This window comes from Eublepharis macularius, chromosome 13, assembly GCF_028583425.1.
Source record: "Eublepharis macularius isolate TG4126 chromosome 13, MPM_Emac_v1.0, whole genome shotgun sequence".
NCBI lineage: Eukaryota > Metazoa > Chordata > Lepidosauria > Squamata > Eublepharidae > Eublepharis > Eublepharis macularius.
The window spans coordinates 52,228,668-52,242,326 of NC_072802.1; the positions used below are offsets into that span (position 1 = coordinate 52,228,668).

Consider the following 13,659-nt stretch of genomic DNA (forward strand, 5'->3'; position numbering starts at 1 on the left):
AGGGTTGTGCTCAGAAGGGGCTTCCTTCTCTCTGTGGGGCGAAAATTCCAGCATGGGAGCATTTTAAGATGGCTTTAAAAGTGGACTAGACAAATTGCATGGAGGCTAGGTCTAGCAAAGGCCATGATGGCTGGATATAACCTCCGTGTTTGGAAGTAGGGTATATTGGTCAGAGGAGGGCAAATAGCAGAAGATAGCTGTCCATGCTCAGCTTGTGGGCTCTTGGAGGCTTCTGCCTGGCCACTGGGAACCTTTCTTCTGGTCCAGGAGGCCTTTTTGTGCTCTGCTACGAGTCCTGGCGCTTCTCTCCAGTGGCATTGCACTCCACCCAGCCATACGACTTAATTGCACAGTGTTGAGTTGTTCAGCAATTACCTGCTGTAGCAAATCCACAATCATAACCTGTCCCTTTGGCAGGATTGGTACAGGAGCTGGTTCCTCCCGTTTGCTCGTCTTCCAGTTTTCTTCAGTCTCGGAAAATGCCTGGCTGGGATTCTACCTCTTACTCCAATGGCTCTGGGACAGAAGCTGCTATTTTCCCCACGGGCAAAACATGCACGTCCTGATGGCTGAATGCAAGTTTGCTCAAAGGATCAAATTAGTAGCTCAGGTCAGGAAAGCATTATGGGGCTGGAGGCTTAAGCTCCAACTCATTAGGGTTGCCAGGACCTGATACCATTCTAGCTGGGGGGGGGGGGCTAGTACTCACTGGGATGACGATTCTTCTGGAAGTGACATTATTGCGTCGGTGACCAATTCAGCCTATTGGGTTCCTGTGAAGAGAGGGAGCGCTCCCGTGGCCAGCATGATGATGTCACTTCTGGAAGTGACATTGTCGTGCCCCTCTTTCAGCATGACCCACCAGCACCCTTGTCTGGATTGCCTATCAGTGGTGAGTGATCGTGGGGTGGTTTGCCACCTTCAGCAGTCATTGGGCAAAGGGGAAACCACTGGGAGTTTGCCTACCACTGGCAGTAGGACTGCCAATTCCCCAGTGGGGGCAGGGGATTCCCTGCTGCCAGCCTCTGCTCCACCTTCATTCACCGGGCTAGGGGGGGAGGAAGGCGTGGGGAACAGGCCCAGGAGGCAAACTATCTCCTGGGCAAGCCTGCAGCAGGCGAGTCCTGGCAGGGTGCAGTGACATAACTTCCAGGAATGATGTCATTATGCTTTATGTCATTATGCATTATGTTCCCATGCTTTGCTTGAGGCTGATATAGGATCATTCCCATGGCCAACGTGATGAGGTCACTCCTGGAAGTGATGTCATCGCACCAGTGTTGGGAGCTCGTGCACATGCAAAGTTCTTCAAACTGATAAGTACTAGGTCCTCCACTCCAGCTAGGAGGGCAACACTAACCCTAACATGGGAACCCTAGACCCCATGTTCCTGGGGATTGAGTCACCAGCGTGGAATTCCAGCTGCACATTTGATTCAAAGTCGTGGTGGTGGTCACATGTCCACCAGATGGACTTTGTAATGTGCGCTCCCATTAGCCACTCTCAACATTCTGTTGCTTCTAGAGCGTATTTAGTCTTCCTCACTCTGGGTCTCCCCCTCTTGATTAAGCCAAAGTCATTGTTTTCTGCTTAATCTGAGAGTTCCTTGTGTCGATAAGAGATGCCACCTCTTCTGTAGGTGGCCCAGTTTTGCTGCTTTTGCTAAACAAGGGCCAGTTGAATATTAGAGTGTTATTAGTTCCTTTACAGAAGCTGCAGGGACAGAGATGGAAGGATCTAGTACTAACTGGGCCTGGCTAAAGGAGAAAGGCAGAATCACAGGAACAACAGTACTTGCAAGAGGGCATTTTCAGGGTAGGGGGAGACATACCATGTAGGCCCCATATATTGCAAAGTCTTTTATGAATGACAAGTTCTCCCAGCAGGCGTCTCCAAGACTACTATAAGAGCACAATCTCATTTGAAAACCCATGACTTAAGTATGTGCTGCTCTGGCACAGCCTCTACTCATAGGTGCAGCCGCAACACAGTAGGCTGGGCCATTTCTGTACATAATTCCAGGGTTCTCCTGCTAAATGGGATGCAGGCTTGCCAAATGGCTACTTTTAAAACTCAGCCTAGCAAATGGTTATTGGAACCAAACCACATAAACATATAGCTGTTTGGTCTGCTTCTCTTTTGATATGACAAAGTCCACCAGCAGTTTCCTTCGAATGGAGGAAACAAGAGGCTTTAGTCACATCCTGTCCGTAGTCTTCAGAAAGAGAGTAAGGGTTGGGTCGAGATGAGCCACGTGACACTAGCTCACCAGGATCTATTTATTTATTTAGAGTATATCTTGGTTTTTCACCCCAATGAGACCCAAAGCAATTTACGACATCATTCTCACTTCCTCCATTCTATCCCCACAACCCCCACTCTGGGAAGTAGGTTAGGGTGAGACAGCATGACATGCTCACGGACCCTCACCGAGCATCTGTGACAGAATGGGGATTTGAACCTGAGTCTCTAAATCATGTTGCCTCCTCAGTGGGGAGAGCTGGAAAGGTTCCTATGCAAAATAAGCATCTAAGCATTTCAAACACAAACTGGCAAATAAGCTGCATGTACAACGTGGTAGACTTTCTCTCTCTATTTTAAAGGCAGCGGACTATGGTAAACCTGGCTCAAAGTGCCTCGCACCTCAGGAAAACTGGCCCTTTGAAGAAGAAACCCTCCTCAGAATTTTCAGAGCCTCATGCTGGTTTTCATTGAGGTATGGGAGGAAAATAATGAGGGGGCATTCCATGGAGGTGAAGTCTGCATTCTCATGGGGGCACAAAAACGCACCCCTGCCATAGCAGTAACAATAAGTCAGCCTCCCATTGCTGAGCATCTCACAGCAGCCACAATGCTGCCTCACCCCGCTGCTCCCCCTTTCGCTCATCACACCTGTACAAAAGTGCAGACAAAACAGCGATTTCCCCACCCTTGTCCTGAAAATCCCCCTTTCCCTATTGAGTTATGCTGCAAACATTACAGCATGCATCAGCAGGGAAAGGAGGGAAGGTCTTTAAAGGGCTAAAAAGTGCTGGATAGGGGGAAGAAAATCTAGCTCAGCTCTGCCTGTTTGCTGTTCCATAGGGGAACTCATGGTTAAAAAGTGGTTCCTTGATGGCTGAGGAGCTCTTTGGTGTTTTTCAATGAGATACCCATTAGAACTTGAAGTAGGTGAAAGGAGGAGCAGGGAGTCAGCAAAAACAGCAAGCTGGCAGAGACAGGGAGGAGACCGAGGCAGAGAGAGTGCAAGCGGAGCTTTCTGACCAGAGTTATCTGGAACTGGGGAGAGAGGTCTTGGGGAAAACTGCCCCAGGTGCTATCCAGAGGATCCTTTGCCCACATTGAGAGTGCCTCTTTGCCTCTATCTGCTCTGCTGGTACATTTGCAAATATGACAAGCCATGAGGATTCTTAGGTCCTCTTTTATTAAAAAGAAACCGAACGCTCAGAAACAAAACCTGGAGGTTCTCACCACTTGGGGAAGTGGGGAAAATGTGCCAATACTTGGGAGACAGGTACAGTTAGTGAAGCCTGTTCCCTCCTGCAACCTGAAGCACCCTTGCTTTAGCAGTGTCTTACCCACAGTGCTCTGGCAGGAGGGTCCTGGCGATGTCCCGTTTCCTGGTGCTGCCCAGTAGGCTTTGGGGCTCCGGCTTCCAACCCGGCAATGGCAGTTGCGGAGCTGAGTCAGGCAGGCACAGACCTTCACTTCTCTGGCAACTCAGCAATGCAGAGAGAAACCTTTTGCAGTGTCCTCTGCTTCCCTGGGCACGCAGCCACGGCAAGCTGTGTTCTCAGTGGGCAGGGGTGGAGCAAGGCAGAGAGCCAGGGAAGCAAGCCGGGCCCCAGGAGGCATCTGGTTTTTAAAACAGAAATGCTGTGGCTCCTGTCCAGCTCTGGGAAGGCCTGTGGTTCCTGAGTCTGACTGGTGACCCTGACACTCTGAGGCTAGAGGAAGGAACTGCACTTGCTGCTCTCAACCATAACTTGTCCCACACAGCCAGCTGGGTAGCACCTGATTTATACAGATTATGGTGGCCACCTGATTAGAGGAGAGCCCCAGCTAGGCTTTCAAGCTAGCGGGCAAGGAGATTCTTTCAGCTTTGGTGAATAGACTGTTTTTGTGCCAGGCTTTGTCTCACTTCCAGGATACTACCCAAACTATCAGATAACCACCTGGGGTACTGGGGGTGGGGGTGGGGGGTGATGAGCAGGGGGCACCTGTCAAGGATTCAATAGCTGCAACAAATAGCGCAAATAATTCCTTTTCCCTTGTAATGGTGGCAGCACTGACCTAGGCAGATTCCAGATGACTAACCTTAAGGCGTTTCATGCCGCCCTCTTCCGGATCGCGACGGGGAAAATGCGAAATATTGCGTTTCCTCACACGAGTTTTGCGCGACGACGCGCAAAACTCGTGTGAGGAAACGCGATATTTCGCATTTTCCCCATCGCGATCCGGAAGAGGGCGGCATGAAACGCCTTAAGGTTAGTCATCTGGAATCGGCCCTACATTGTGACTAGTGTTGCTTTCATGTCCCCTCTTTTTAAAAAAAAATGTGGGGAAATTTACAACTTGAGTGTCTGTCAACAAACTCTGTGCCTGTGAGTGACTCTGGTATCATAAATGCCCTGAACAAAAACAAAACACAAGATCGGTAAATACCAAATCCCAAACAGATCGGTTTTGTTTTTATTTGCTTCTATGGGGCAGGAATAAATAATAAATTTATAGATCCTAGTGTGCCAGTTTGGAAGCATGTATGAGCTTAGACATGTTCCTTGGCAGGATCCAACAAGCTTTTCCATTGGTGAAAAAAGGAGAAACGAGTCCCCCAAAAGGCTATGCTTGGAAGCACGGATCCTGCCTGGATAAAAGTCATGTGGGACATGTGATGTAATAAGCAGGGGAATCAAGTGAGAGTGAATGAAATCCTGTGTGTGCTAGGGTTGGCTTTGCCTAAGTTCCACAGACCCACTCAACTCTGCTGGATTCCATCCAAGTGCCCGATCTAAGAGCCAGACTTTGATTTCAAGGATTAGTAATTAGTATTGAGATCCACAAGTTAAATGAAGCAATGCATACCACATAGGAGCAAGACCACAACCATGGGGAATAGTCTGGGGATCCTCCCCCCTCACAATTATTCCAGGAATCTTCCTTAAGTTTTCAGCTTTTCTTAAAACATTATCTAGCCCATTTATCCGTAGAAGCCTCTCTACACAAGACATCTTACACGGGGATGCTCAAGTGCGGTCTTATATGAAAGTATATTCTTGTCTCCCTAGCAGTGCGTATGTGTCCACAATGGGAGAACAAGTGTACAGTCTTTGACACAAGATCCCTGTGAGATGTCTTGTGTAGAGAGACTCTTGGGGAAAGCACAAAGGCTGTATAATAGCTCTTTAGGAAGACCAGCTCTCACCTTCCACTGCTTTGAACTATCCAATGAGTGCCAAGACTCTGGGGATAATTAATAACGCCAAGCACTTATGGGAATGGCAGAGATGAGAAGATCCAGAGAAAAACTTTAAAAAGTATGAATTCTGGTCATAGTGCTGAAAAGCAACTGTAAACCTGTCAGAAAGCACGTTGCTAAAAAACATGCAGCAGTACACTATTTTATAACATTAAATACTGCCCCATCTTTCCCTGTGCTTTGCTTGTAAAAAGAACAGGCATGTGCTCCTCCTTAATCCTTAGCTGGTAGAGACTGCCTGAGTTTTCACCACCCTTACAATCTGTGTTTGAAGGGCAAACACCAGCTGGTGTGTGTGTCTGTGTGTGGAGGTGCTCATATAAAATTCACTATGATGCAATATCTGCTTTGAGCATTGAGATATCCCAATGAAACTTGGTATTCATGTTCAGGACACAGTTCTGTGTTTCAAGTTCAAACATCAGTTTGACTCTTGCAGATGTACAGAGAAAGATGAAAAGGCATGATTATGCAACAGGTCCCTTGTTTACTGAGATATCACAGTGCAACTTCTCATGTAAATGCACAATGTAATTCTGCATTTGAAATTTTAACATCAGCTGAAATCCTATGCTGGGGAGTAGGATGAGGGAAGTAATCATGCGTATTCACCGAAAGGGGGTATCAAAAGCTTGAACAGTGATTTACTATAATGCTACCTCAAACAGTGCCCTGACCTGGATAGCCCAAGTGAGCCGATCTTGTCAGATCTCAGAAGCTAAGCATGGTTGACCTTGGTTAGTAACTGGATGGGAGACCTCCAATGAAGACCAGGGCTGCAGGCAAGCCACTCTGTTAGTCACTTGCCATGAAAACCCCACCAGGGGTTGCCATAAGTCAACTCTGACTTGAGGGCACACTCCACCACCACACCCCAAAGAGTGCTATTATAACAATGTTAAAACAGTACTATTTATGCACTGATGCATTTGAAGGGCTTCTGAGAAACAGAAACAGACAGAAACAAGTTGTGAGAATGAAACACTGCTGGATCTTTTATTGTACTTTCGAGCGTGTGTGTATGTATGAAAATTCTCCAGGAAGACTAAGAATACAGCCAGATCAAAAGGTAGTTTGTAAAATCTGAAGTCCAATGAATAAGATTGCCAAGGGGCTCAGGAACCACCATCCATCATGAGAAAACAAGGGAAATGCATTTCCCCCTCACCACCATGATCCCTCACCCTGCTTTGCTTTCATTTCTAATTTTGTTCTAGAATATTGCAGTTAATATTACATGAACTTGCCTTGGGGAATTCTTGCAGGGCTAAAGAATCTTGAACAATTGCGGTTCTTGTCAGGAGGTTTGTGTGGGAATTTGCCCGAAGTTTGTGTGTGTTCAGGCAGGGAGTGCTCGCCTATAACTCAGGAAATGCTGCAGGAAATGCCTCCTCCGAGTCCAGCATCTCTCTTCTGTTAAGCAAAATGAAGATGCTTTCTGAAAATGAGTTGACAACTGTTCCTCCTAAGCCTTTTCCAGTGCGTTCTTCCTTGGAGGCTTCAGCCACAAGATATGGATGGTGTTGCAGAGAATGCCTTGGGTCCAGACATTTGTTTTGGAGGTTCTCTGCCTAGGTCGAGCGTTTCTTGCTAGACTCAAATTTCTTTTTCTGAGGACATTCTGTTGGGTGCAGAGGGTCAGTTCCCCCCCTCCCCCCAGTTTTTGGTAATCCGTCTGCAAGAAACCCAGTGGCAGGACCATTGTCATTAAAGAAAGCAATCCCCAAATAAATACAAAGGAATAAATAATAAATAAGAGGAGACATCTTATCTGTTTCTCCTTAGATATACAGTGCATAGCAAAAATAATACCCACTGACTGGAGTCAGAAACACATTGATTATAACTTGAAATGAAAGAACAAACAAATATATAAATATATTTCACAATCGTAGGACAGAAAGAGAAAGAGAGTGAAACTGCCAAGGAATATTAATCTGGATGTGGAGAAGGCTGCTGTTCTAGTCCCAGCGAACTCAGTGGTTCTTGGACTTGGTACTCCTGCCCTTGCAGCTGGTATCATTTGCTGCTGTCATAGTGGTCCTCTATCCTGTTTTTTTTTAACCTGTACTTTTATATTGAAATATTTGATAAGTGCCAGACTTGTCAGCTTGTAAAACAGGCTAGTCTTACTCTAATAACCTTTAGAGTTAGCAGAGGCCACTTGGACGGACACGTGTCAGATGGTAATATTTCCCTATCAACAAGGACCGAATAAATGTAAGGATCTCCTTGAGTGGTTCCACTGATGCCAGTTTAGCCTCCATCTCATCCACGCGCTGCCCAACTGGACTTGTTTGAATTCTGTGTCTCAGTTCCTCCCTCTTTTCCTTTCCTCTCCAGCATTGTTAACATGAGCAGTGGTGCCTGCCCAACAGCAACTCTATATAACACCCCACACCAAACTCAGAGCCAAGCTACAAGTGATGCCTTACACAGGTTGGACACTTGTCAGCTTCCCTCAAGTTTTGATGGGAAATGTAGGCATCCTGGTTTTACAGCTTGGCTCTCAATTACAGCTGCAAGACCAGGATGCCTACATTTCCCATCAAAACTTGAGGGAAGTTGACAAGTGTCCAACCTGTGTTTGGTGTCACGTGTAGCTTGGCTCTCACTCATGCTAGGAAAGTAGCACAGATATATTAAATCAGGGATGATCAACTTGGATGACAGGGTGGGTGGGTTTGGACCTTGCTTGGTGAAAGGGCTTGGTGGGCTGGCCATCTCAGGCCATGTTAGCCTGCTGAAGCATCACTTGAGGCACTGCTTCTGAAGCTGTCACATTATCCCCAAGACCTCTGTGGCATCATCTCATTTTGTGCGGGAAAAGGGACAAGCTAAGTCAGCGCATGTCTACGCCGAGCTATTCCCTGAACAAAGACAGCAGCTTTTGATTTGAGACGGGGTGGCATGAGGAAAACAGGGAGCAACAGGTAAGTAGCAAAGCGTCACCTGGATGAAGCTTCTGGGATCCCAGTTGTTCATCCCTGTGTTAAATGAAACAAAATAGCCCCCCCCCCCAATAACTTAACATTCCTTAAAACTGGTTATAAATTAACCACAATAACCAGTTCACACTCATTCCCACACAGAATTCCAAAGATAATAAATAATTACAGTAATCAATAAATAACTTAGAAATATACAATGTACTGGCTGACTGGGGGAAACCGAGGAGATTTTAGCTGCCATGGAATAATATGGCTATGGACAGTTGTCCTGCTGGGGTCCACCGAGCCACACATTTCCCTGCCTCATATTCTTCAAGCAGTGTGTGAGGGTATGCAACATGGGGTTTTGTTCTGACATGTCCCCCAATAAATAAAGGAAACCAATCAAGCTATTTGCTTCTATTTACACTATTTTTAAAAAACAAAGTCGTCTCTTCTACTTTCTACAAGGATCAGTTCTCCCCGTACAGTATTTGTGAGGGTGGCTCATTCTGCTACTGAAATGTTAGCCGAGTGTTGCCAGCCTCCAATAGCCACGTCACAGTAGGAAGTGAGACTGTGAAATGCAGTGAAAATGAGTAGAAGAAAACTATATATTTTTTTGTCAATTGCTAAAGACGGAAGGAACGTCTGCTTGGTTCCTTTCCTTTTCTTATTTCCCATCTGCAAGTGCTCTTTTGCTCTGCACCATCTCCACTGTCAAATCACATGCATTTTAATCGCTTAATAAATTACTTTATTATCACTGTATTATTACTTTCCTGTCAAAAAGCTGACAGGAAAAATTGATTCTTTCAAAACATGGTGCTGGAGGAGAGTTTTATGGATACCATGAACTGCCAAAAAGACAAATAAATGGGTTCTAGATCAAATCAAACACAATAATGCTAGGAAAAGTTGAAGGCGGTAGTAAAAGAGGAAGACACAACATAAGATCGATTGGCTCTAAAAAGGAAGCCGTGGCCTTCAGTTTGCAAAATCTGAGCAAAGCTGTCAATGATAGGATGTTTTGGAGGTCATCAATTCATAGGTCACCGTAAGTCAGAAGTGACTTGACGGGCACATAACACCCCCTTACAATAAATTACTTTGGGAGGACCTGAATTTGAGAACTACAGTCATGGAGCTCCTTTCCATAACTAATCCAGCATTTGGCACACAACTTCAGTGGAGTGAGGCCACAGTAGGCTCAGTGACAAGTAGAGTCCCAGCACAACATTACTGGTTCTGCTGCTGGTATCTCTACTTGGCTAAACTAGAGGAGACAGGAAGAGCCACGGTTTTATTTCTTAGGTTGTTTTTATTGGCTGGGTTTTTAATGGCTGTGAATTTTAAACATTTTATATTTTTATGATTTGATATTGTTTTACTTTGGCCGAATCCACACTTACCGGTACAGCGCTAAGCAGGCAGAGTGAGAGCGTCTTTCTGGAGTGATTTATGACATCATCGCGCCATGATGCCGCTCTTGTGGTGCAATGACATCATAAAACACGCCAGAAAAACGCTCTCACTCTGCCTGCTTAGCACTGTGCTGGTAAGTGTGGATTCGGCCTTCGCCTGCCTCCTCGAGCAGGTCTCTGAACAGGTGGCATACAAATGTTTTAAGCAAACAGACAAATTACATGGCTTTTGCTTTCATGTTGACAATTGGTAGCTTTTTAGAACAAAAGTGTGCAAGTGAGAGGAGTTGAATCCTTATGACCTAGCCTCCAGGCACTCTAGCCTGATTTAAATGTGACATTGGAGGGACAGAAGAACTTACCTATACAACATTGCATTGGTCAGTGTCTCATCATAGGCCAATACATGCACAATAGCAGGCCAGAGATCTGTAGTCCAGATGCATGCTATATCCAGTACCAGAAGTCAGGGAAAAGGTGGTTGAGGCCATGGGTCTTAGGGATAAACCACAGAGGAGGATTCAATGCCTCTTTTGGTATGTAAAGATCCATCCAGCCTCTGCTTTATACATAAATTAGGAAAGATGCATGAACAAACAAATATAGCTGACTTAAACGTTTACTCCTAGGGGAAGTGCAGGAAGGGGTCTCTGACAATCTTCAAGGGGAAGAAAGTAAGGGTGAGTTATTGTAAAAAGCCTTTGGAAACAAGTCTAAGGTGCAAAGTAGTAGAGTCCAGTAGCACCTTTAAGATTCACCAACACATTTGTAGCATAAGCTTTCGAGAACCACAGCTCTCTTCCTCAGATGCAGATGAAGAGAGCTGTGGTTCTCAAAAGCTCATGATACAAACAAGTTGCTGAGTCTTAAAGGTGCTACTGGACTCTTTACGATTTTGCAACTACAGACTAGACATGGGCACGAACCAGTTTGTGGCATTTTCATGAATCAGGAACCACGAACTCCCATGAACTGGGGAAAGTTCATGAACCAGTTCGTGGTTCATTGGGTTTAAATGCCCCTTTCTGGCTGCTTAGCAGTGGCAGGGAAAGGGGCATTTAAACCCCCAGATTAGCTGCTTGTCGGAGAGATCTCCGACAAGCAGCTGATCAATTAAACGAGCTGTTTAAATGGCCGCTCCCAGCAGCGGGGAAATGGCCATTTAAACTGTGGGTGGGGCTTGGTTGGCCACCCGGGAGTTCCTGGCCGGGCAGCCAAACCCCACCTGCTCTTTAAATGGCCATTTAAACAGTGGGGCTTGGCTGGCCAGCCAGGAACTCCCGGCTGGCTGGCCAAGCCACACCCATAGTTTAAATGGCCATTTCCACGCCGCTTCAAGCAGCGGGGAAATGGCCATTTAAACTGCGGGTGGGGCTTGGCTAACTCACCGGGAACTCCTGGCCGGCCAGCCAAGCCCCGTTGTTTAAATGATCAGCTGCTTGTCGGGGATCTCCCCAACAAGCAGCTGATCCACAGGTTTAAATGCCCCAAGGGGCATTGCTGCTTTAAAACGATCCAAACGAACCAGTAGACCAGATTGCGGAAGTTCATAGAAACAAGCTTCCATGAACCACTGGTTCACGAACCATGAACCGGGCTGGTTCGTGCATTTTTTTAGTTCATATTCAGGTTTGTGCCCATCTCTACTACAGACTAATACGGCTAACTCCTCTGGATCTAAGTCTACAGTGGTGATTAATGTTGGTGGTTGCAATGTTTTAATGTTTACAGTTGTATCTATATATTTTTGGAAACTGCCGAGTGTTTGTCCAAAAAGTAGTATATAAATATTTATATAGATATGGTAAGCAGGATTTACTGTAAGAGGGCCAACAGAGGTAGCCATCATTATTGATTAGAATTTTTTTTCTCAGATAGTAAGATGGGAAACAAGCTGACTCAGATCACGAATTTGGAAGTGACCCATGGGATTTGCTAATCTAAATTTCCATGTTTTACGATACCTACACTTTGAATTTGATAGGGCCTAAACCAATTTGCTTTTATGGATCAGATGCGAGCAAATCCTCTGAATCTTCTATTTTCCAACACTCTTTGGCCATTCCCACACGGCTTACCTGAACCCGGAACGCTGTGCAGCATGCTGAAAAAAACATGGAAGATCGCATTTTCTCTCGCAAGTTTTGCACGATGTTGCGCAACATCGCGCAAAACTCACGAGAGAAAACGCGATCTTCCGCAGGTTTTTTGGCATGCTGCGCAGCGTTCCGGGTTCAGGTAAGCCATGTGGGAACGGCCTTTGTGAACTACAATGTCCAAAACTGAATGGGATGTTCTGAGCTGAGCAACATCTTAGCCTTACAGAACAGAGTGCTAACAGAGAGCCAGTTTGGTGTAGTGGTTAAGAGCAGCAGGACTCTAATCTGGAGAACTGAGTTTGATTCCCCGCTCCTCTGCTTGAAGCCAGCTGGGTGACCTTGAATCAGTCACAGTTCTCTCAGAGCTCTCTCAGCCCCACCTACCTCACAGGGTAATTGTTGTGAGGAAAATAACACACTTTGTAAACTGCTTTGAGTGTAGCATTAAGTTGTCCTGAAGGGCAATATATAAACTGAATATTATTATTATTATTAACACTGGTTTCTTCAGTCTATTGAGAAAATCAAAATGGCCTCTGACACATTCAAGCCCTTGGAATTATTCAAAGTAATCCAAGGAAAGGAACCATGTTTATATCAAATGTGTGCAATGGCTTGGATGCTGAGGCTCTCTTAACCCAAGAAACAGCAGTTTGACGTCCCAGGCTAGAAAACTTTTAACAAATTTGTTAACAATCGCTTCCTTGATCACTCACTACAAAGGAATACTTCTGTAATTGTTTAGTTTACTGGGAAAGATAATGTCCCCTCACAGGTGGGTCCAAGCAACCACCACAATGGTATGGAACTTACTTGAAGGGTGGCAGCGACGGTATGAAGACATGGCTGCCACCAGTCAGAGGAGAGAGAAGAGAGTCCTAGCAGGTGAGACAGCAAAGCAATCCTCCCTTCTTTGGGAGCAGCATGAGCTAGCTACATGACCTCCTGAGCAGTGAGGGGGACTAGGGTAGAGGCCCAATTACGAGAGGAGGGCACAGCAAGCTGGTGGGACCTTTAAAGACTGGATTGTGCTGTTTCAGCCTTTCCAGTCCTTGCAGGAGAAATGTGCCAGGTGATCCAGCTTGCACTGGTTGCCCACTGGTCCACAATTGACAGGCACCAGCTGCATGGCTAGCTTTACAAGCAAAAGGAGGCACTCTCCATTTGCTCAATTACCATGTAAAGTTGTTTTGGGTCCGGTCATCATGGAAACTGCCATTTGGTTTTGCCCTTAGAGAAAGGCAACTGGTCGACTTGGAGTAGGAGGAGAAAAGGAAAGCCTGTCCAGCCCCTGGGTGCAGGACAGCTGCTAACGCCGCATGCTGTCGCAACTGCCTGCTGATTCAGAACTCCTGCTGCAGCTTCGACGGCTGTTCCTTGCCCCTGAGCTACGGCTACGGCCCCCATTGCAGCTCCTGCTGCTCCAGCTCCTGCTACGGCTGGTCCTGTCGCTGGAGTGGCTGCGGCTGCGGCTGGGAGAGTGGCTGAAGTTGCTGTACCAAGAGGAATAGCTGCTTGCACTGCTGGGGGATGAGGAGGAGGAAGGGCTGGGTCTGTAGTAGGGGATGGGACGTTTCCGAGCACTGCAGGGGAAAAAAGGAGAATGTCAATTGAGTGAATACATTCCTATAAATCATGTTCTGTGAATATTAATGTTCAAATCTTCTCCAGATGCTTGTACATTAGCTGAGCATGCACTGATTATTTGTTATTTGTATTTTGTGTTC

The 13,659-nt window shown here is 46.2% G+C and overlaps 2 protein-coding genes across 3 annotated transcripts in view; both read right to left on the reverse strand.

Moving 5' to 3' along the window:
• The window catches only part of HSPB8 (heat shock protein family B (small) member 8), a 41,080-nt gene extending 37,315 nt beyond the window's left edge, over positions 1 to 3,765 (reverse strand). The window contains exon 1 of one of the 2 annotated variants that reach the window (XM_054996163.1): positions 3,583 to 3,765. The gene's annotated coding sequence lies outside the window, so the exon portion shown is untranslated. Of the gene's footprint in view, positions 1 to 3,578 lie in introns of both variants that reach the window. The other variant, XM_054996161.1, reaches the window with a different exon arrangement.
• Positions 3,766 to 13,241: 9,476 nt separating this feature from the next.
• Positions 13,242 to 13,659, reverse strand: part of SRRM4 (serine/arginine repetitive matrix 4) — a 162,755-nt gene continuing 162,337 nt past the window's right edge. Inside the window, exon 13 of the mRNA XM_054996159.1 lies at positions 13,242 to 13,515. Within this exon, the coding sequence (XP_054852134.1) occupies positions 13,242 to 13,515 (274 nt within the window). The remainder of the gene's footprint in view (positions 13,516 to 13,659) is intronic.